The sequence below is a fragment of the Somniosus microcephalus genome, chromosome 30 (assembly GCF_052327205.1).
Source record: "Somniosus microcephalus isolate GS21.2 chromosome 30, FLI_Smic_1.0, whole genome shotgun sequence".
In the NCBI taxonomy this organism is placed as follows: domain Eukaryota; kingdom Metazoa; phylum Chordata; class Chondrichthyes; order Squaliformes; family Somniosidae; genus Somniosus; species Somniosus microcephalus.
Window position 1 is genome coordinate 42957883 of NC_141016.1, and position 23146 is coordinate 42981028.

Consider the following 23146-nt stretch of genomic DNA (forward strand, 5'->3'; position numbering starts at 1 on the left):
CCTCATCATTTTGTACACCTCAATCAGGTCCCCCCTCAGCCTTCTTTGCTCCAAGGAAAACAACCCCAGCCTGTTTAGTCTTTCTTCATAGCTGAGGCACTCCATCCCAGGTAACATCCTGGTGAATCTTCTCTGCACCCTCTCCAAAGCAATCACATCCTTCCTATAGTGAGGCGACCAGAACTGCACACAGTACTCCAGCTGTGGCCTCACCAGCGTTTTGTACAGCTCCATCATAACCTCCCTGCTCTTATATTCTATGCCTCGGCTAATGAAGGCAAGTATCCCATATGCCTTTTTAACCACCTTATCTACCTGTTCCGCTGCCTTCAGGGATCTATGTACATGTACACCAAGGTCCCTCTGTACTTCCTAGGGTCCTACCACTCATTGTGTTGTCCCTTGTCTTATTTGTCTGTCCAAAATGCATCACCTCGCACTTTTCAGGGTTAAATTCCATTTGCCACTTTTCCGCCCATCTGACCAACCCGTTTATATCGTCCTGTAGCCTGAGGCTTTCCTCCTCGCAATTTACCACCCCACCAATTTTCGTGTCATCTGCGAACTTACTGATCATACCTTTTACATTCTCATCCAAATCATTTATGTATATCAGAAACAGCAAGGGACCCAGCACCGATCCCTGAGATACCCCACTGGACACAGGCTTCCAGTCACAGAAACAACCTTCGACCATCACCCTCTGCCTCCTGCCACTCAGCCAGTTTAGGATCCAACGCTCCAAGGCACCCTGGATCCCATGGGCTCTTACCTTCTTGACCAGTCTCCTATGCGGGACCTTGTCAAAAGCTTTACTGAAGTCCATGTAAACCACATCCACAGCATTTCCCTCATCCACACACCGAGTCACCCCCTCGAAAAATTCAATCAGATTGGTCAGACATGATTTACCCTTGACAAAGCCATGCTGACTATCCCCGATTAATCCTTGCCTCTCCAAGTGGAGACTAATTTTGTCCCTCAGAATTTTTTCCAATAATTTCCCTACCACAGATGTTAGGCTCACTGGCCTGTAATTCCCTGGTTTACCCCTGCTACCCTTCTTGAATAATGGTACTACGTTAGCTGTTCTCCAGTCCTTTGGTACATCCCCTGTGGCCAGAGAGGTTCTGAAAATTTGTGTCAGAGCCCCTGCAATCTCCTCCTTTGCCTCACACAACAGCCTGGGATACATCTCGTCCGGGCCTGGGGATTTATCCACTTTTTGGCCTGCTAAAACCGCTAGTACCTCCTCCCTCTCGATGCTAATATGTTCAAGTATGTCACAGTCCCCTTGCCCGATTTCTATGTCTACATCGTCTTTCTCCATAGTGAACACAGATGCAAAAAATTCATTTAGGACCCCGCCTACATCATCTGGCTCTACACACAGATTGCCACTTTGGTCCCTAATGGGCCCTACCCTTTCCCTGGTTATCCTCCTGCCCTTAATATACTTATAAAACATCTTAGGATTTTCCTTTATTTTGCTCGCCAGTGTTATTTCATGGCCCCTCCTTGCCCTCCTAATTTCTTTTTTAAGTATGCCCCTGCACTTTTTATACTCCTCTAGGGCTTCCTCCGTCCTTAGTCTTTTGTAACTGCCAAAAGCCCCCCTTTTTTTCCTAATGCATTTTTGTATATCCCTTGTCATCCAAGGTTCCCTTTGCTTGTTGGTCCCGCCCTTGACCTTTACAGGAACATGTTGGCGTTGTACTCTCTCTATTTCCCTTCTGAAAGTCTCCCACTGCTTTGATGTGGATTTTCCTATAAGTAGCTGCTCCCAGTCCACTTTGGCCAGATCCTGCCTTATCATATTAAAATCGGCCTTCCCCCAATTTAGAACCCTTATTTCCGGGCCGTCTTTGTCTTTTTCCATGACCACCTTAAATCTCACCGAATTATGGCCACTGTCGCCAAAATGCTCTCCTACTGACACTTCCACCACTTGCCCGGCTACATTCCCTAGAATTAGGTCCAGTACCGCCCCCTCTCTTGTAGGACTGTCTACATGTTGGCTCAAAAAGCTCTCCTGGATGCACTTTAAGAATTCTGCACCCTCTAAGCCTTTCACACTCCGACTATCCCAATTTATATTGGGGAAGTTGAAATCCCCCACTATTATTACCCTATTATTTTCGCACTTCTCTGAGATTTGCCTACATATCTGTTCCTCTATCTCCCCCTGACTGTTTGGGGGCCGATAGTACACTCCCAGCAAAGTGCTTGCCCCCTTTTTGTTTTTAAGTTCTACCCATATGGCCTCATTAGAGGAACCCGCTAATATATCGTCCCTCCTTACAGCAGTAATTGACTCCTTAATTAATATTGCAACACCCCCTCCCCTTTTACACCCCCCTCTATCTCGCCTGAAGATTCTATACCCCGGAATATTGAGCTGCCAGTCCTGACCCTCCCTCAACCATGTCTCCGTGATAGCAACAATATCGTACTCCCATGTGTTCAACAACAACTTCAGTTCATCCACCTTATTTGCAAGACTCCTTGCATTAAAATAAATGCCTTCCAGCCCTGCCATATTCCCTTTTGCCTTCATATATTTGCTCTGCCTTCCCAGCTGACTTGTTTTTTCCTCCGTATTTGGCTGTAAATCACCCCCTACTATAGCTCCACTCTGTATCCCATCCCCCTGCCAAGTTAGTTTAAACCCCCCCCAGCAGTGCTAGCAAACCTCCCCACAAGGATATTGGTTCCCCTCTGGTTCAGGTGTAAACCATCCGACTTGTACAAGTCCCACCTTTCCCAGAAGCAGACCCAGTGATCCAGGAAGCTAAAGCCCTCCCTCCTGCACCATCCCTTTAGCCACGCATTCATCTGTTCTATCTTCCTATTTCTATACTCACTAGCACGTGGCACCGGGAGTAATCCAGAGATTACAACCTTTGAGGTCCTGCTCTTTAAACTTCTACCTAGCTCCCTAAATTCTTGCTGCAGGACCTCATCCCTCTTTTTACCTATGTCGTTGGTACCAATGTGGACCACAACCTCTGACTGTTCACCCTCCCCCTCCAGAATGCCCTGCAGCCGCTCAGTGACATCCTTGACCCTGGCACCAGGGAGGCAACAAACCATCCTGGATTCACGTCTACGGCCACAGAAACGCCTATCTGTTCCCCTTACTATAGAATCCCCTACCACTATTGCTCTCCCACTCTTTTTCCTCCCTTCCTGGGCAGCAGGAGCACCCCCAGTGCCAGGAAGTTGGCTGCTGCTGCCTTCCCCTGGTGAGTCATCCCCCTCAACAGTATCCAAAGCGGTATACCTGTTTGAGAGGGGAATGGTCACAGGGGTCTCCTGCACTACCTGCCTGCTTCTATTGCTCCGCCTGGTGGTCACCCATTTCCTTTCTTCCTGTGCAGCCCTTGCCTGCGGCGTGACCAACTCACTAAACGTGCTATCCACGACCCTCTCAGCATCGTGAATGCTCAACAACCCATCCACCCGCAGCTCCAGCGCCTCAATGCGGTCTGCTAGTAGCTGCAGCTGGATGCATTTCCGGCACACATGCTCATCAGGGGCACCGGGGTCCCTGAATTCCCACATAGAGCAAGAGGAGCATATCATGGGGCTGGGCTCACCTGGCATGACTTACCCTTTAATTAATTTAAATTAATTTACTATCACCAATTAACGATATCTCTAAGGCGCTTGTATAGTCTACCAACAGTCCCTGCTACACCAGAAACGACCCTAGTAACTATAAACTACAGAGTTAAAGTTTAAAAAAAGAGAAATACTCACCAACCAATCACTTACCTGCTCCCTGGTGACGTCACACACTGATTACTTTTTACCTCTCTCCTCGGGGCAGAAAGTATACCCCAAAGGAAAAATAAGGCAAGGAAATACAAAAGTTGTATTTATACATTCTACAAGATGGTGGTCCACCACTGTTGGGACGTGAATGGATCAGGAAAATACGTTTAGACTGGCACTCCATTCAGGCACTGATGGTGACCAGTAAGAAAAAAAACGATGATGACGTCATACCTGAATGATTAAAAGACATCTTGGCCAACGCCAAAGAAGTGTTTCAAGAGAAACTAGGAACCTTAAAAAGCATCACCGCCTCAATAAAAGTGGAAGATGCAGCAATTCCCAAGTTTTTTAAGGCAAGACCGGTGCCATACGCAATTCGTCCAGCAGTCGAGGCAGAGCTGGAGAATTTGGAAAAGGCAGGCGTATTATCCAAAATAGATTGGAGCGAGTGGGCAACACCCATCGTTCCAGTCATGAAGAAAGCATTGAATAATGATAAATCTGAAGAACAGAGAAAAATTTGCATCTGTGGAGACTTCAAGGTGACTGTAAACCCGGTCCTTCACACGGTACAGTATCCTCTTCCGAGGATAGAAGATATTTTCGCCTCACTATCCGGAGGGAAACGTTTCACCAAAATTGACTTGGCACAGGCATATCTACAGATGGAGGTTGAAGAGGCCTCTAAAAAGTATCTCACGATAAATACACACAAAGGTCAGTACCAGTACAATCGACTGGTTTTCGGAGTAGCATCCGCTCCAGCTATCTGGCAAAGAGCTATGGAGCAAGTCCTCCAAGGGATTCCGGGGACTCAATGCTACCTAGACGACATCCTTGTAACAGGAGACAACGACAACGAGCACCTTGCCAATTTGGAGCAGGTGCTCACTAGGCTGAGAGAACGGGACCGACGAGCAAATTGCCCCAAGAGCGAATTTTTCCAAAATCAAATATCATATTGCGGCCACATAATTAATAAGGAAGGGTTGCATAAGTCACCTGAAAAAATTGAAGCGGTCATAAAAGCCCCAGCACCTGAAAATGTTTCACAATTAAGGTCGTTCCTGGGATTAATAAATTACTATCATAAATTTTTACCGAACTTATCAACTCTTCTACACCCTCTTAATGAACTGCTACAAACAGGAGTAATTTGGAAATGGAGCGAAGACTGTAAACGTGCCTTCCATAAATGCAAAGACTTAATCACGTCCAAAGAAGTTTTGGCTCATTACAACCCATCACTGCCAATCAGACTGGTATGCGATGCATCCCCTTACGGCGTAGGAGCAGTGTTATCGCATAAATTCCCTGATGGCTCGGAACGGCCGATAGCTTTTGCGTCACGTTCATTGAACTCAGCTGAGCGTAACTATGCCCAAATCGACAGGGAAGCACTCAGCCTGGTATGGGGAGTGAAGAAATTCAACCATTACCTACACGGACAAAATTTAACCTTGTTGACTGACCATCAGCCCCTCATCTCCATATTCAATCCTAAAAAGGGTGTTCCCATTATGACAGCGCAAAGGCTACAGAGGTGGTCCCTTTTTCTAGGGGCACACCAATACAACATAGAATACAAAGGATCAAAACAGCATGGGAATGCTGACGGGTTATCGCGCCTACTGTTGCCAACGGTAGAAGAAGCACCTACTGTAGACCCAGTGGATATTTTCCACTCTACCATAGTCGAATGTCTACCAGTAACAAATTCTGCCATTGAAAGGGAAACTAGAAATGACCTGACTCTCTCACGAGTCTACGATTTAACAGTGAAGGGATGGCCAGCACATGGCGAACCACTGTTGCCAGCATTCTCGCAAAGAAGAGAACAGCTGTCAGTGTGCCGAGGAACCTTGATGTGTGGATCCAGAGTGGTGATTCCACCCAAACTCCAGGATAAAGTTCTAAAGGAGCTTCACGAGGGGCACCTGGGTGGAGTGAAAATGAAGAACCTAGCCAGGGCATTTGTATGGTGGCCAGGTATCGATGGAGACATCGAAGAAATGACCAAGAGCTGCCTAGGATGCCAGAAGGTCCAAAACGCTCCACCCCAAGCCCCTCTACATCCATGGGAGTGGCCCTCATCTCCCTGGCAAAGGGTACACATCGACTTTGCTGGTCCATTTATGGACTCAATGTTCTTAATCGCGGTTGATGCACACTCCAAGTGGCCGGAGGTAATAAAGATGTCCTCCACCACCACGGAAAAAACCATCACTGTATTAAGGACCATATTTGCCAGGAATGGGCTGCCGGAACAGATCTGTTCTGATAATGGACCGCAATTTGTGTCCGAAGAATTCAGGAAGTTCTTAAAAAACAATGGGGTTAAGCACTACACGTCCGCCCCATACCATCCCGCCACCAATGGATTGGCTGAAAGGTTTGTCCAGACCTTCAAGAAGGCCATAAAGGCCATGGGTAATGAAGACATAAAACTTCAGCACAAGGTGGATAACTTCTTGTTCGCATACAGGAATGCAACACATATGGTTACAAACCAAACTCCCGCCATGATGTTCTTCAATAGAAGCCTAAGATGCCGGCTGGATTTGATCAAGCCCAACATCAGAAGGGACGTGGAGAACCGGCAATTTCAAGGCATGAATGAAAGGCCAACTAGAACCTTCCAGATAGGTCAACAAGTTTTGGCCCGGGACTACCGTACCGAGAAATGGCAGCCTGGAACTATCTGCATATGACTAGGACCGCTGATGTATACCGTGGACATCGGAGAAAGCATAATAAGGCGCCATGCTGACCAAATCATAGAGTCATCTGAAAAGGGGCAAACTACACCACAACTCTATACGCCTAACGATGAAGTAGAGATACCCATATCTACCTCCGATCCGGTGATACTGGAACCCGATGAACCCGACACTGGCATTCAAGCCGAATCAGCCTTGCCAAAAGAACCTACTACACCACCAGAAACTACTACACCACCGAGGCGTTACCCGGACCGAGTCAGGAAGCCTCCAGAGAGACTGACTTATAATTAATTAACTGCAGCAATGTGTAGATTATTTTTCTTGTAACATGTAATTAATAATTACTTAAAATATTATGTACTGGTTGGCTAAAAGGGGAGGAATTGTAGTGTATGTGCCTTTAAGAGCCCCATGTGTACTGTAGTGCCGGTAATGGCCACTTGGGCTATATAAGCCTGTATATTGTGTTGTATCAGTTAGTTCCCCTCCAGACTGTGTTTAGTAAACACCTATGAAACCAACTCCTGTCTTCAGTGTCTCTATCAACACACTGACACAACAACCACCACCTCCAAGTTCCCCTCCAAGTCACACACCATTCTGACTGTGGAAATATATCGCCGATCCTTCATCGTTGCTGGGTCAGAATCCTGGAACTCACTCCCTAACAGCACTGTGGGAGCACCTTCACCACACGGACTGCAGCGGTTCAAGAAGGCGGCTCACCACCACCTTCTCGAGGGGCAATTAGGGATGGGCAATAAATGTCCATGAATTAATTTAAAGAAAAGAAACTACATGCCACTTTTGCCCATTACCAGTTGATCCTTCATGGCTTTGAACACAGGGAGTCAAGGAGCAAGTGAAGCAAGGTTAAAGGTGAGGAATAATTGGAGGGTGTGCTGACATAACCTGTGGAATTCTCTACCACAGAAGGCTGTGGAGGCCAAGTCACTGAATATATTTAAGAAGGAGATAAATAGATTTCAGAACACAAAAGGCATCAAGGGGTATGGGGAGAGAGCGGGAATATGGTATTGAGATAGAGGATCAGCCATGTTCATATTGAATGGCGGAGCAGGCTCGAAGGGCCGAATGGCCTACTCCTGTTTTATATTTTTCTATGTTTCTATATAACGCCTTCCTCCAACTTAAAGTCACACATTCTGTCCTCATTTTATACAAGACTATATTTGTAGTTAAATAACAAATGGTATAGCAGAAAAGCAGCACCACCGCAGGTGGGAGGATGTCATTACAAGTTCAATCTGCAGTTCTCATTCTGAACAGAGGAAATTAAATTGGGGAACGTTGGCACGGACACGTGACACCAGGAAGTGAGGTTTTGTAGACAGGAAGTGTGCACAGACAGCAGACCTGGAGTCTCCGCTCAGTTGCGCTGTTTTTTAGCGCAATTAGCCTGAAATCGGCGCCAAGGATCGCGGAATTTATAAGCGCAAATTACACTCAGCGCGAATCGAGTTTCCGCGATCTGTTGCGCCGGTTTAAAGCCGGCCCCGCCCACAAACCCGCCCATGCCCCCAGATCGGATTAAACACCGCGGCGCGCTTCCGCAAACTGCGCCCATTTGCGGTCCTTCGAGGAGGCTCCAAAAAACCTTTTAGACGCAAAGACACTAATGGGCACATTTTAAAAGCTTTTGATCAGAATTTTTTTGAATTTACTAAGAAACTGACTGCTGCTCACCAATGTAACTAGTAAATGGCTCTGTAAAGTTTTGAAAGTCTTTTTCAGTTATTTCAAATCGGGTTACTGACAGCAGGTGGACTGGACAGAGATTTTAAACGTTTACTTTTCGGGATAAACCCATCTTCAGCTGTTTTAGTCAAACGGCACCAGGTTACCGCTCTTAAATGTATCCAAGAATATTTTTAAAGCAAAATATTTTTTCATAAATGAGGTAAAACGCTGACCGATGGCGCTGGTCCAGGGCAGCGTTACCGTCGACGATATGCAAATGACTTTGAGCAGAAACTTGAGGGAAAAACACTTCTTAAAACTAGCGCCATTCTGGCCACAATTTGCGCCGGATTGACGATTGCGCCCGAAGCAGAAACTGCAGGCCAAGATTTTTAGTATATTTTATAGATAGATTGAATTGAATTGACTTAAGATGAAACATTGCTACTGGTTGGAGGGTCACTAACCAGAGCACACAGATTGAAGGTTATTGTAAACCGAGCCAGAGGGGAGAGGAGGAGAATTGGTTTTTACGCAGCGAGTTGTTGTGATCGGGAACGCGCTGCCTGAAAGGGCGGTGGAAGCAGATTCAATAGTAACTTTCAAAAGGGAAGTGGATAAATACTGGAAGGGGCAAAATTTACAGGGCTGTGAGGAGTGAGCAGGGGGGAGTGGGACTAATTGGAGAGCTCTTTCAAAGAGCCGGCACAGGCACGATGGGCCGAATGGCCTCCTGTGTTGTAAGATTCTGTGATTCTATAAAATAAATTGGTTTGGGAACGATATAGAATTAGGGATTGACAAAACTGAAGCATTATGATCTACAGCTTTCAAAGAATATTGAATTCACTGACCTGTTCCACTGGATGGAATCCTTCAGACAACACCTCTGAAATGTGACCAGTCCTTTGGGCACTGCCAGAAGGAAGGTGCAGGTTAGGGTTAAATATTGTGAATACTTGAGAAAATTTCCATTAATTTATTCATGATAAAGTATAAGCCCAGTCCCATCATCTACTGAGGCTGATTGACATACATAATTATACCCTCATCATCATTGTGAACATCTCTATTCAATTAGCCCACAAACAAAACAATTCCATTCCAGAGACCACAGGGCAGAACATTAAGAACAAAGGGGCAGAGGTTAGAACAACATTTGGGTTGCTAGGATGTGGAATGCCCAAACAGAAATAGTGAGGCAGTCGAATCCGGAACAGCTTTTAAGAGGGAAGGTGGATAAATATTTGAAAAAGCAAACTTTGAAAGTGTGTGGAGCAAGAGCCCGGGGATGGCAGCAAGTGGATCGTTCTTTCAGAGGGCCAGTACTTCATAGAGAAAAGGGAGGTTGGAGATGAGCCAGTAGTTTGCAAGGGCAGAGGGGTCGATGTTGGATATTTCGAGCTTGGAGGGGGTGTGATGAGTGCAGTTTCGAAAGGCAGGGGGACAGTACCTGAGGAGAGGGAGCCATTTGCAATGGGGGCCAGGAAGGGAAGGTGGGAGGTCAGCAGTTTGCTGGGAAAGGGATCAAGGGAGCAGGAGGTGGCTCTCATGGACAAGATTAGCTTGGAGAGGGCATGAGGGGAGAGCGGTGAGAAAGTAGAGAAAGGCATTGGTTCAGGACAAGGGTGGGGAGGTGAGGGGTGCGGGTTTGGTGGTTAAGAATCAGATAAACATTGTGCAAAATAACTCTGCATCAACTCACATTAAGGAAAATTGGGTCAATCACTGACTGTGGCCAAGTTAATGGTTTTTTGCAAGAGGGAGCCTCAGCTTTAGAATGTGTCTGAGACTAAGATCAAAACCAAGTACCAACAGGAAACCAAATGCAGCACTTACTATTTTCCATAACCGTGCTAAAATAACAGAAAATGGTCTTCAGTTTTTCAGACGTTCTTTGAGTAAAGTTTGCAAATAACCTGTGGATGAGCAAGTTGCAGTGTGTCACCAAACTATGGAAACATACTGATGTGTAAAAGTCTAGCATCTGACGCACATCCAGCACACTTCAACGTCTCAAAAATATAAACAGAGAGCCAGTCATTTTCTGCTGGTTTTGTTTGGGCAGGACTCGGGTGTTTACAGGCAGCCGCCAGTCTCCCAATCGACAGGGAGTTCTCTGATTGCAGCTGTGTGGGTGATGGCTGAGGATGGGAAAGGGGAAACTCTCTGCTCCTGATCCCCATCCAGCAACTGCGGCTGGGAATGGAGAAACTTCCCTCAGCAAGCGGCCTCCCATTGACCTCAGTATGTGCCTGTCTGGACCTCTCCCTCCCCCCCCACCATTCCGAGTACCTAGACAGTGGCTTAAAATAGACAGGCCAAGCATTGCCACTGCGATCCAAGCCCTGTGCACAGTGCCACAGGAGGTCGGCCAGTCTTCAGTAAGAATTTCAAGTCTCGGGTTGTTTCTGTGAAGCTATAGCCTCAATAAGCTTTCGGAACCTAGTGACCCGAAGCATCAGCTGAAAGCACCTCACCTGCTATGGACATGTGAGGAGATATCTACACAGACCTCACTGTTTCAAGTTGGCTTTCCTCTCCCCTCCCCCTGAAGCTGCTGACTGGTTATGGGGTTTGAGTTCCAGTACCTGGGACCTTACCCCGTGACTATTACTCAGTGTTAGCATCAGTAAGCTATTTGATTGTAGAGAAAGATGTGCATTTATATAGCGCCTTCCACGGCCTCAGTCCCAAAGCGCGTTACACACAATGAGATACTTTTTGAAGTGCAGTCACTGTTGTAATGTAGGAAACGCGGCAGCCAATTTGCGCACAGCAAGCTCCCACAAACAGCAATGTGATAATGACCAGATCATCAGTTTTAGTGGCACAAAAACACAAAAGCAAAATACTGCGGATGCTGGAAATCTGAAATAGAAACAGAAAATGCTGGAAATACTCAGCAGGTCAGGCAGCATCTGTGGAGAGAGAAACAGAGTTAACGTTTCAGGTCTGTTTTAGTGATGTGGGTTGTGGGATAAATATTGGCCAGGACCCCGGGGGTAACTCCTCTGCTCTTCTTTGAAATAGTGTCGTGGGTTGTTTAACATCCACCTGAGAGAGCAGACGGGGCCTCGGTCTAACGTCTTAGCCGATAGACGGCACCTCCGACAGTGCAGCACTCCCTCAGCACTGCACTGGAGTGTCAGCCTAGCTTATGTGGCCAAGACTCTGGAGTAGGACTTGAACCTACAGCCTTCTGACTCCAAGGCAAGAGTGCCACCACTGAGCCATGGCTGAGGGCATCGAGCCTGATCCTATCCTTGGCCGTCATCCACTCGTGCACCTTCCAGCAGGGGCCGCTGGTTAGTGATCAGGAGCCCTGGCCCAGACTCAAACTGCAATTCAGCAGATGTTCTGCTTACGCTTTGTTCACACAGATGCTGACCTGCTGAAGTTGATGTTTGGGAAGTTGGAGTACTCATAATTATGTTGTGTACTGTTGCGATGAGGAAAAGTGCAGAAGAATGCATTGGCCAGCAGGCAGGCAATCTGCTCCTGCGACATTGTGATGGCATGCTCCCTTCCTTGCTTCAGGAGCACAATGGGCTGAAACAACAAGAAAATACAGGTAAGCACTTCAATGAAATTGTGAAGGAATAAGCCATATCACCAATTCAGAAAAATATACCATTCTGTGAAAGAATTCTGGTCTTATTAACACATGACAAACTGGGTCTGGAAATCTAGAAAAAGCTGTGAACGCATTCTGGCCAGAGAGATAAGAACATAAGAAATAGGAGCAGGAGCAGGCCAATCGGCCCCTCGAGCCTGCTCCACCATTCAATAAGATCATGGCTGATCTGATCCTAACCTCAAATATACTATCACTCTCCATCCCACCCGAACCCATGTGATCTCCCGGGAGAGGCGAAAAACCAGATTTAAAAAAAAACAATGGCCAATTTGGGAGAAAAAATCTGGGAAATTCCTCTCCGACCCATCTAGGCGATCGAAACTCGTCCAGGAGATCACTCTGTCCCTATATTTTCGACAGTACTTACCTTCTGTAATGGCAATCTCCACCCCAGCCAGGAATAGCAACAAAACCATCTCCTGAAATTTAACAGATTTAGAACACAAGAAGTAGGAGCAGAACCAGGCTACACGGCCCCTGGGCCCACTCCACTACCCACAGGGCCACGACCATTCCGAACCTAGACTCATGTCCAATTTCCTGCCCGCTCCCCGTAACCCTTAATTCCCTTTACTTCTAGGAAGCTATCTATTTCTGTTTTAAATTTATTTAATGATGTAGCTTCCACAGCTTTCTGGGGCAGCAAATTCCACAAACCTACCACCCTCTGAGTGAAGAAGTTTCTCCTCATCTCAGTTTTGAAGGAGCAGCCCCTTATTCTAAGATTATGCCCCCTAGTTCTAGTTTCACCCATCATTGGGAACAGCCTCACCGCATCCACCTGATCAAGCCCCTTCACAATCTTATATGTTTCAATAAGATCGCCTCTCATTCTTCTGAACTCCAATAAGTAGAGTCCCAATCTACTCAACCTCTCATCATATGTCCACCCCCTCATCCCCGGAATTGACCGAGTGAACCTTCTTTGTACTAACTCGAGCGCAAGTATGTCTTTTCTTAAGTATGGACACCAAAACTGTATGCAGTATTCCAGGTGCGGTCTCACCAATACCTTGTACAACTGAAGCAATACCTCCCTGTTTTTATATTCTATCCCCCTAGCAATAAAAGCCAACATTCCATTGGCCTTCTTGATCACTTGCTGCACCTGCATACTAACTTTTTGAGTTTCGTGCACCAGGACCCCCAGATCCCTTTGTACTACAGTACTTTCCAGTTTCTTGCCATTAAGATAATAACTTGCTCTATGATTTTTCCTGCCAAAGTGCATAACCTCACACTTTCCAGTATTGTATTCCATCTGCCAAATCTCTGCCCACTTACTTAGCCTGTCTATGTCACTTTGCAGGTTTTTTATGTCCTCCTCACTCACTACTTTCCCTCCCATCTTTCTATCATCTGCAAACTTTGATATGTTACACTCGGTCCCCTCCTCCAAATCATTAATATAGATTGTAAAGAGTTGGGGACCCAGCACTGACCCCTGCGGAACACCACTATTTACTGATTGCCAGTCTGAGAATAAACCATTTATCCCAACTCTCTGCTTTCTGATAGAGAGCCAATCCTCCACCCACACCAGAATATTACCCCCAATCCCGTGATTTTTTATCTTGAGCAATAATCTTGTGTGTGGCACCTTGTCAAATGCCTTTTGGAAGTCTAAATGCACTACGTCCATTGGTTCCCTTTATCCACCCTGTATGTTACTTCCTCAAAGAACTCAAGCAAATTTGTCAAACATGACTTCCCCTTCATGAAACCATACTGAGTTTGTCCTATTAAATTATGTTTATCCAAATGTCCCGTTACTGTCTCCTTAATAATGGACTCTAAAATTTTACCAACCACAGCTGTTAGGCTAACAGGTCTATAGTTTCCAGCCTTCTGCCTACTACCCTTTTTAAATAAGGGTGTTACATTAGCAGTTTTCCAATCTGCCGGGATCTTTGCTGAGTCCAGGGAGTTTTGGAAAATTATTACCAATGCATCCACAATCCCTACCGCCACTTCCCTCAAGACCCTAGGATGTAAGCCATCAGGTTCAGGGGATTTATCCACCTTGAGTCCTATTATTTTACCAAGTACCACTTCCTTAGTGATTTTAATCATATTTAGCTCCTCCCCCCCTAGAGCCCCCTGTTTGTCCAGTGTTGGGATATTCTTAGTATCCTCTACCGTAAATCACAGAAATCACAGAAACCTCACAGTACAGATAGAGGCCATTACGGCCCATCGAGCCTGCACCGACACATATCCCACCCGATCCCCGTAACCCCTGCACCAACACATATCCCACCCTATCCCCATAACCCCACGTATTTAATCGCCTTAACACTAAGGGTCAATTTTTTATCATAGCCAATCAACCTAACCCGCACATCTTTGGACTGTGGGAGGAAACCGGAGCACCCGGAGAAAACCCACGCAAACACGGGGAGAATGTGCAAACTCCACACAGACAGTCACCCGAGGCCGGATTCGAACCCAGGTCTCTGGCGCTGTAAGGCAACAGTGCTAACCACTATGCCACCGTGCTGCCCTCAGTAAAGACTGATACAAAATATTTGTTCAGTGTTTTTGTCATCTCCATGTTTCCCACCATTAATTTCCCAGTCTCATCCTCTAAGGGACCAACATTTACTTTAGCCACCCTTTTTCTTTTTATATAACTATAGAAACTATTGCTATCTGTTTTTATATTTTTTGCTAATTTACTTTCATAATCTATCTTCCCTTTCTTAATCAATCTTTTAGTTATTTTTTGCTGTCTTTTAAAGACTTCCCAATCTTCTCTCCTCCCACTAGATTTGGCTACCTTATATGCCCTTGTTTTTAGTCGGATACTATCCTTAATTACTTTAATTAGCCACGGATGGCTATCTTTTCTTTTACACCCTTTTTCCCCTCAGTGGAATATATATTTTTTGGAAGTTGTGAAATAACTCCTTAAATGTACACCACTGATCATGTACCGTCTTACCCTTTAATCTATTTTCCCAGTCCACTCTGATCAATTCCGCTCTCATACCTTCATAGTCTCCTTTATTCAAGCTCAGCACGCTTGTTTGAGATCCAATCTTCTCACCCTCTAATTGAATATGGAATTCAACCATGTTATGGTCACTCATTCCAAGGGGATAAGATAGTTGTTGACACTGAATCAATAACCTTATTGAAACAGAAGGTTAAAGGCTCCCAACAGGCTGATGTTTGGGATCAAGACAATGGTTCACCCTGGACAAGGTGTTCTAATTTACACCTCATAAAGAAGCACATAAAAGGAAGAAACATCTGCCTTCGTAAAAATGATATCAAGTAAAACACACCTGCTGTTACACCGCTGTTTATGGTAAACTTAGAACAACTAGAGAAGAGACATAGGCCTAGAAATTCAGTAAGGCGCTGCCAGCTTTGCGGCCACTTACCGCCCAAAGAGGGCTTCTGCACCAATAGAGGAGTTTGCGCTGATATTCAGCGCAGCGGTAATGGCGGCAGTAGCCGTTAGCGCTGCGCCGGCACCAATGACGTCATCAGTGTGCGCAGTGCCCAGGTTCCGCCCCGATACCAGCCCGACCCCCATATTTAGTTGCGGCCGCCTCTTCCGCAACGGCCGCAAACAGCGATCAGAAAACGGGGCCGTACTGTAGCCTTAGTGGGGCGCTTTAAGGTGGAGGTGCGGCCGGCCGCTTTTTCGGCGGCCGCCTGCCCGCACTTCCTTCCCCGGCCTCCTCCACCCCCCTGCCCCCGCGGCATTGCCGGCTGCTTTCTGCGAACCCGGCACTTCTCCGTGGTGCTGGGCTCATTTGCCAGCACTATCCAGCGGCGATCTCCCCGTTGCAGGCACCTCCCCCTAAAGAGAAGGAGGAGGCCTGCAGTACCGCAGCCTGCCGCTCCGCAGCAGGTGGCGCAGCGGCGCCTAGAGCGCTGAAATTCAGTTTCAGCGCCCCAAGCGGGGGCGGGCACACCCTGGAATAGCACCCGGTTCCGACTTGGGGCGCAAAAACTGAATATCTGACGCGCGCAACTGGCTCCGCGCTCAGCGCTAACTTTTGGGCGCACGCCAGCTGGCGGGCCCAAAGTGAATTTCTAGGCCATAATTCTGTAATGCTACTAGCTGAGGTGACTGTAAGAATTGCAGGGGTCAGCAGAAAAATGACTAGAGATAATTAGCTTACATCAGCAGAAAACCTTAAAGGAAATACCACTAGAAAAGGGTATAAATATTGAACTCTCAAATGGGATAGTAGACTCGCTTTAAAGGGGCAAAGCGATTCTCGACTTCAGAGGTGGCTCTGTAAGTCTCCAATTCTTTGTACCTCGGGGATCAAAGGTATTTGATTTTGGTGGATATCCCGTAGAAAACTAAGAACTGTAAAACTGTAGCGAAGTTAAGATTTGAGAGTAAGGTTCTCTGATAATAAAATTGTAAGCTTTCTCTTTTTGGAACTGTTAATGTTGCGATTGACTCACCAACTCTAAATTACATGTCAGTTCTTTAATAAATCTATATATTTTTAGAATTGTCTCACGTAAGGCTTCTGTATCAAACTCGTGAACTCAATCTCTGTACACTCTTTGGTGAGGAGTTGCAGAATTCTGGGGGAGTTTTCCAGACCCTCATAATATCCAGAACGTTACAGTCTAGCTAAACTTATTAAAAGTGCTATCTGGAGGATGGTAACATTTTCAGGTTGCTCCTCTCCTTTATGGAGACATAGTCCGGACCTTTAGACCCAATTAAGCATCTTTAGGATTCGGCTACCTCAAACTTTAGTTGAAAGCGAACGTCTGAGGAATACGCCTGATCCGGGGTAGCCCTAAAGGGGCGAGGACGAGTAATTATCCCTTCACAATAAACTCACTAGAAGAAACACAAGAAATAGGAGCTGGAGTAAACCATACGGGCCTCGAGCCTGCTCCACCATTCAATAAGATGATGGCTGATCATCTACCTCATCTCCAGCTTCCTGCCTGAACCCCATCTCCCTTGGAGTCCAAAAATCTACCTATCTCAGCCTTGAATATACTCAACGACTCAGCATCCACAGCCTTCTGGGGCAGAGAATTCCAAAGATTCACAACCCTCTGGGTGAAGAAATTTCACCTCATCTCAGCCTTAAATGGCCGACCCCTTATTGTGAAGAGTTTAAGTACACCCTGACGCTGATCCTCTATCTTGAATGATTTTTTATTGGTCCTATTTTCCGGCTCTCTTGTTCAGTTATAAGGTGCCGCCCCCCCCCACCCCGCCCAGAGTTTTATTCCTTCCTCCCCTGAAGATATCATAGAATCTTACAGCACAGAAGGACGACATTCAGCTATTGTGCCTGTGCCGGCAATATTGACTCCTTGTTGCTGTCCAATCACTGTTACCTTGCCCAGGCGGTCCTTCTTCATTCGTAGTCTAAACAGTGAGTGTTGGGAGATTGCTGATTGGGGGATTCTACACACCCACCTTGATCCCATTTGCTGAGACCAATCCTGTTCTCGCCCATTGTCCAGCACCCAGGCCAGTGGGAACTACTGCCCCGGGTGGGGCTTAACTTATTAACCTTGTGTTCATGTTTCAATTGTTGACCCTTGTGAAAATATAAGGTGTGCAGCATCGAACCCTCCATATAATTGCAAGATCTCAGGTGTATAGATTGTTAGTGCTTACCTTGGAACACAGCTCTGGTAACCGTAGAGCCAGTTTTGCCATTTCTGGAAGTAGATTTGCCAGCAGATACTCCCGTTCACCATCGTACAACTAGTTGTGAATAAAAAAAACTCGAAAGTCACATTAATGTTAGAATGATCCAGGGTAAATGATTTGGCGGGCAAAGGCATAGCCAGCTTAGGCCCCCAGGACTGACCCATGACACCCAGCACTGACCCATGACCCCCAGCACTGACCCATGACCCTCCAGGAAGCTGGACCCCAGGACTGATCCATGACCCCCAGCACTGACCCATGACACTCAGCACTGACCCATGACCCCCAGCACTGACCCATGACCCCCCCAGCACTGACCCATGACACCCCCAGTAACCCACGACACTCAGCACTGACCCATGACCCCCAGCACTGACCCATGACCCCCAGCACTGACCCATGACCCCCCCAGCACAGACCCATGACACCCCCAGCACAGACCCATGACACCCCCAGCACAGACCCATGACCCCCCCAGCACTGACCCATGATACCCCCAGCACTGACCCATGACAACCCAGGAAGCTGGACCCCAGGACTGATCCATGACCCACAAGACTGACCCTTGACCCACAGGACTGACCCATGACCCCCAGGTGCTTTGCCACACACAAGAGGCATTTGATAATGATCAGTATCCAATGTTCCCCCTCTCTCCAGAGGTGCTAAGTCCAATTGTAGAACCCCAGTTGAGATCAGCCAAGTAACTAAAGATAAGGAATTGAAGCTGGGATTGTCCCTGGCTGTTATGACTCAGTCCCACAGCAGGAGTTACTGAAGCTTCACCAGAACCCTATTGATTCTTGTTTACTTGGAGCGTTTTCCTAAAAAGAAAATGAGCGAAGGGTTTAACGTACCTGGTCCAGGTGTTTGCAGAGTCCTGTAAATGTCCAAACATTGGCGTATTTTTGATTGTATTGTTTAATGGCACTCTGTGAGATCAACAGAAAGAATTAGTAACACGTCAATCACAGAAACTAATGAGCTGGTGCCTGTTTTACTCCCCTCTCCCGACAGGGCAGATCTGGGTTTGATGCCTCCTGTACCCACTCGGGCAATGTACCAGAGTGCGCTCAATGCTGTGCCAGGTAAGGACCAAATGTCTTGAAGAGACAGGGAAAGAACCTGAGAAAGGGGCCAATTGGCCCATCTCACTTGCTTCTTCCACAAACCATGGACAATCTGAGCTTCTGTCGACCCTACCCAACCGAGGGAAGATACTGCATAAACACTCTGTGATTCCCAAAGATACTCAAACCACACTCCCCACATCCTAACGATCCTGACGTTCCTCCAATTCTGGCCTTTTGTGCATCCCCCGATTTCCATCGCCCAACCATTGGTGGCCGTGCCTTCAGCTGCCTGGGCCCTAAGCTCTGGAATTCCCCCCCTAACCCTCACCGCCTCATTTAAGAAGCTCCCTAAAATCTACCTCTTCCCTGCCCCTATCTCTTCATGGGGCTCGGAGTCACATTTTGATATCACTCCTGTGAAGCACCTTGGGACTATAGAAATGCACGTTGTTGTTGTATTCGACCCGCGACCTGCTGCAGTTCAACCAAAACTAATTTCTTCCATAGCTATTTCTAGCTGGCAATGTCACGAGCACGAGCAATGCGGAGTCTGGAGAATGGCGTGCATCAGCGCACACCCCTTTAAGACAGGTGTGGAGTATCAATCCAGTCCAGACTCTTTCAGTGATGGGTCCCAAGCGAAATGAATTTGGAGCAGTTTTAATCTGGTTCTTCAAGTGAGTGAGCACAACATTAATTGGAAATCTAGCTGTGAGAAGCCACGTGGATCTTTGGTGTAGGAAATGTCACATTCGTGCAGTAGCGACACTCTTATTTCATAGAAATTACAACATGGAAACCGGCCATTTGACACATCCAGTCCACGTTGCTGTTTAACCTCCACATGAGCAGGAGTCCTATTCCCATATCCTGATACCCTTCTATCCTGAAATTCAACTACCTAAACTACTCTTAAACATTGAGGTGGTCTCTGCTTCAGTCACTAACTCCGCTAGTGAATTCCACAGCCTCACAATCCTCCTGTTCTTCACCCTAAATCAGGATAGAGAAGGAGCAGACCTGAGCGGGAGCGGAGCGAGAGCGGATCGAGAGAGGATTGGGAGCAGATCGAGAGAGGATCGAGAGAGGATCGGGAGCGGATCGAGAGCGGAGCGGGAGCGGATCGGGAGCGGAGCGAGAGCGGATCCAGAACGGAGCGAGAGCGGATCGAGAGAGGATCGGGAGCGGAGTGAGAGCGGATCGGGAGCGGATCGAGAGTGGATCGAGAGCGGAGCGGGAGCGGATCGGGAGCGGAGCGAGAGAGGATCGAGAGAGGATCGGGAGCAGATCGGGAGTGGAGCGAGAGTGGATCGAGAGCGGATCGAGAGCGGATCGGGAGCGGATCGAGAGCGGATCGGGAGAGGATCGAGAGAGGATCAGGAGAGGATCGAGAGCGGATCAAAAGCGGATCAGGAGCGGAGCGGATCGAGAGCGGATCGGGAGCGGAGCGGGAGCTGAGTGGGAGCGGATCGAGAGCGGATCGGGAGCGGATCGAGAGCGGATTGAGAGCGGAGCGGGAGAGGATCGAGAGCGGATCGAGAGCGGATCGGGAGCGGATTGGGAGCGGATCAAGAGCGGATTGGGAGAGGATCGAGAGAGGATTGAGAGCGGATCGGGAGAGGATCGAGAGCGGATCGAAAGCGGATCGGGAGCGGATCGAGAGCTGAGCGGGAGCGGATCGAGAGCGGAGCGGGAGCAGATCGGGAGCGGATCGAGAGCGGAGCGGGAGCGGATCGAGAGCGGAGCGGGTGCGGATCGAGAGCGGATCGAGAGCGGAGTGAGAGCGGATCGAGAGCGGAGCGGGAGCGGAGCGGGTGCGGATCGAGAGCGGATCGAGAGCAGAGCGGGAGCGGATCGAGAGCGGAGCAGGGATAAATGGAGAGCGGAGCAACTCAACACAGGCAGAATTTCAAAGAGTGACGTCAGAGTAAAAAACCTAAACTGACACAAGGGAAGAGCTGATTGGTGAGTAGCTGGTGAGTGTTTTTTTTTAGTTTTAAGTTTATTTCTGCTAAGTTCTGCTAAAGAGCGCGGTCAGAGAGGGGCTCTTCAAGTTAGGGGTCGGGATTAAATAGCTGGTTAGGGATAAATCAGGAGCTTGGAGATTAGTAACTGTTAATACTACATTAAATTAGTAGCTGTTAATAATATATTATATTAATAACTTGAATTAGGTACATCTTAGTCTTAAGTTTCTGTAAAGTTAGTTAATAGTTGAATAAATAAATGCATGGCAGGGCAGCTCGGTCCCGTGGAATGCACATCCTGTGCCATGTGGGAACTCCATGACGCTTCCCGTGTCCTGGACAACCACGTGTGCAGGAAGTGTCATCAGCTGGAGGAGTTCGTGCTCCGGGTTTCGGCGCTTGAGCAGTAGCTGGCATCACTGCGTGCATCCGTGAGGCTGAGAGCTACGTGGATAGCACGTTTCAGGAGGTGGTCACCCCGTAGCTAAGGAGTGTGCCGGCAGAGAGGGAATGGGTGACAGCCAGACAGAAGAGGAGGACCAGGCAGCTAGTGCAGGAGTCCCCGGACTGCATCGCGCTCTCCAACCAGTATTCTGTTCTGAGTGCTGGTGAGGGCGATGGTTCCTCTGGGGCGTGCAGCCAGAGTCAAGTTCACGGCACCACGGGTGGCTCAGCTGCATAGGGGGGGAGGAAAAAGAGTGGAAGAGCAATAGTGGCAGGGGATTCAATAGTTAGGGGAGCAGACAGGCGTTTCTGTGGCTGTAGACGTGACTCCAGGATGGTATGTTGCCTCCCTGGTGCCAGGGTCAAGGATGTCACTGAGCAGCTGCAGGACACTCTGTGGGGGGAGGGTGAACAGCCAGAGGTCGTTGTCCATATCGGTACCAACGACATAGGTAGAAAGAGGGATGAGGTCCTACAGGAAGATTTCAGGGAGCTAGGAGAGAGATTTAAAAGCAGTACCTCAAAGGTAGTAATCTCCGGATTACTCCCGGTGCCACGTGCTAGTGAGTACAGGAATAGGAGGATACAGCAGATGAATGCGTGGCTGGAGAGATGGTGCAGGAGGAAGGGCTTCAGATTCCTGAGGCATTGGGGCCGGTTCTGGGAGAGGTGGGACCTGTACAGGCCGGATGGGTTACACCTCAACAGAGCTGGGACCAATATTCTCGAGGTGGGGGTTTGTTAGTGCTGTTGGGGAGGGTTTAAACTAAATTAGCAGGGGGATGGGCACCCGGATGTAGCATTAGAAAGGAGAAATAAAGTGCTCAAAGGATTGGGAGAGGCAGATAGCACTAGTGTAAGAAATAGTAAGGTATTTTGATTATATAGATTTTTGAATATTAAGGGAATCAATGGATATGGGGATAGTGCAGGAAAGTGGAGATGAGGTAGAAGATCAGCCATGATCTTATTGAATGGCGGACCAGGCTCAAAGAGCCAAATGGCCGACTCCTGCTCCTATTTCTTATGTTCTTATTAGATGGGGTCAGACAAAGAGAGAACACAGGATGGTCTAAGACAGGTTTACAGTGCATGTGTGTAAACGCACAATGCGTGGTAAACAAGGTTGGTGAGCTGCAAGAACAAATCGCCACATGGGAATTTGATGTCGTGGCAATAACGGAGACCTAGCTCAAAAAAGGGCAGGATTGGTTCCTGGATATAAGGTGTTCAGGAAAGATAGGAAAGGAAAGATAGGAGGTGGGGTGGCAGTATTGGTTACGGAAAATGTTACAGTGCTGGAGAGAGACGATGTCCTGGAGGGTTCAAGGACAGAATCTATTTGGTTAGAGTTAATAAACAATAGAGGTGCCATTACACTATAGGTGTATTCTATAGACCACCAACTAATGGGAAGGATATAGAGGAGCAAATTTGCAGGGAAATTACAGAGAGATGCAAGAACTATAGAGTAGTGATAATGGGGGACTTCAACTATCTTAATATAGACTGGTATAGTAAATGTAAAGGGCAGAGAGGAAGAATTTCTGAAGTGTGTTCAGGAGAACTTTCTTGATCAGTATGTTTCCGGCCTGTCGAGGAAGGAGGCATTGCTGGATCTGGTTCTGGGGAATGAGGTAGGTCAAGTGGAGCAAGTGTCGGTAGGGGAACATTTAGGGAACAGTGATCACAGTATCATAAGGTTTAGATTAGCTATGGAAAAGGACAGGGAGCAATCTAGAGTAAACATTTTTACTGGGGGGAAGGCCAATTTCAGTGGGTTGAGAACGGATCTGGTCCGGGTAAATTGGAATCAAAGATTGGCAGGCAAAACTGTAATGGAGCAATGGGCTGGACACAGATTGGGTATAATCGAGGTACATTCCCATGAGGGGGAAAGGCAGGGCAACTACAGTCCGAGCTCCCTGGGTGATGAAAGAGATAGCGAGTAAGATGAAGCAGTAGAAGTGCACGTATGACAGATGTCAGGTCGAGAATACAGCTGAGAATCAGGCTGTATATAGAAAGTTCAGAGGGGAAGTGAAAAACAAAATAAGAGGGGCAAAGAGAGGGTATGAGAATAAAATGGCAGCCAACATAAAAGGTAATCCAAAAGTCTTCTATAGGCATATAAATAGTAAACAGGTAGTAAGAGGAGG

The 23146-nt window shown here is 47.4% G+C and overlaps 1 protein-coding gene across 2 annotated transcripts in view; it reads right to left on the reverse strand.

The window, feature by feature from the left end:
- The window catches only part of LOC147098179 (poly(ADP-ribose) glycohydrolase-like), a 72174-nt gene that overhangs the window by 14106 nt on the left and 34922 nt on the right, over positions 1-23146 (reverse strand). For both annotated transcript variants that reach the window (XM_085971383.1, XM_085971382.1), the window contains exons 5-9: positions 18361-18435; positions 17468-17557; positions 11596-11756; positions 10044-10123; positions 9059-9119 (exon numbers count right to left, since the gene is read on the reverse strand). In XM_085971383.1, coding sequence (XP_085827509.1) covers positions 9059-9119; positions 10044-10123; positions 11596-11756; positions 17468-17557; positions 18361-18435 — 467 coding nt within the window. The remainder of the gene's footprint in view (positions 1-9058; positions 9120-10043; positions 10124-11595; positions 11757-17467; positions 17558-18360; positions 18436-23146) is intronic.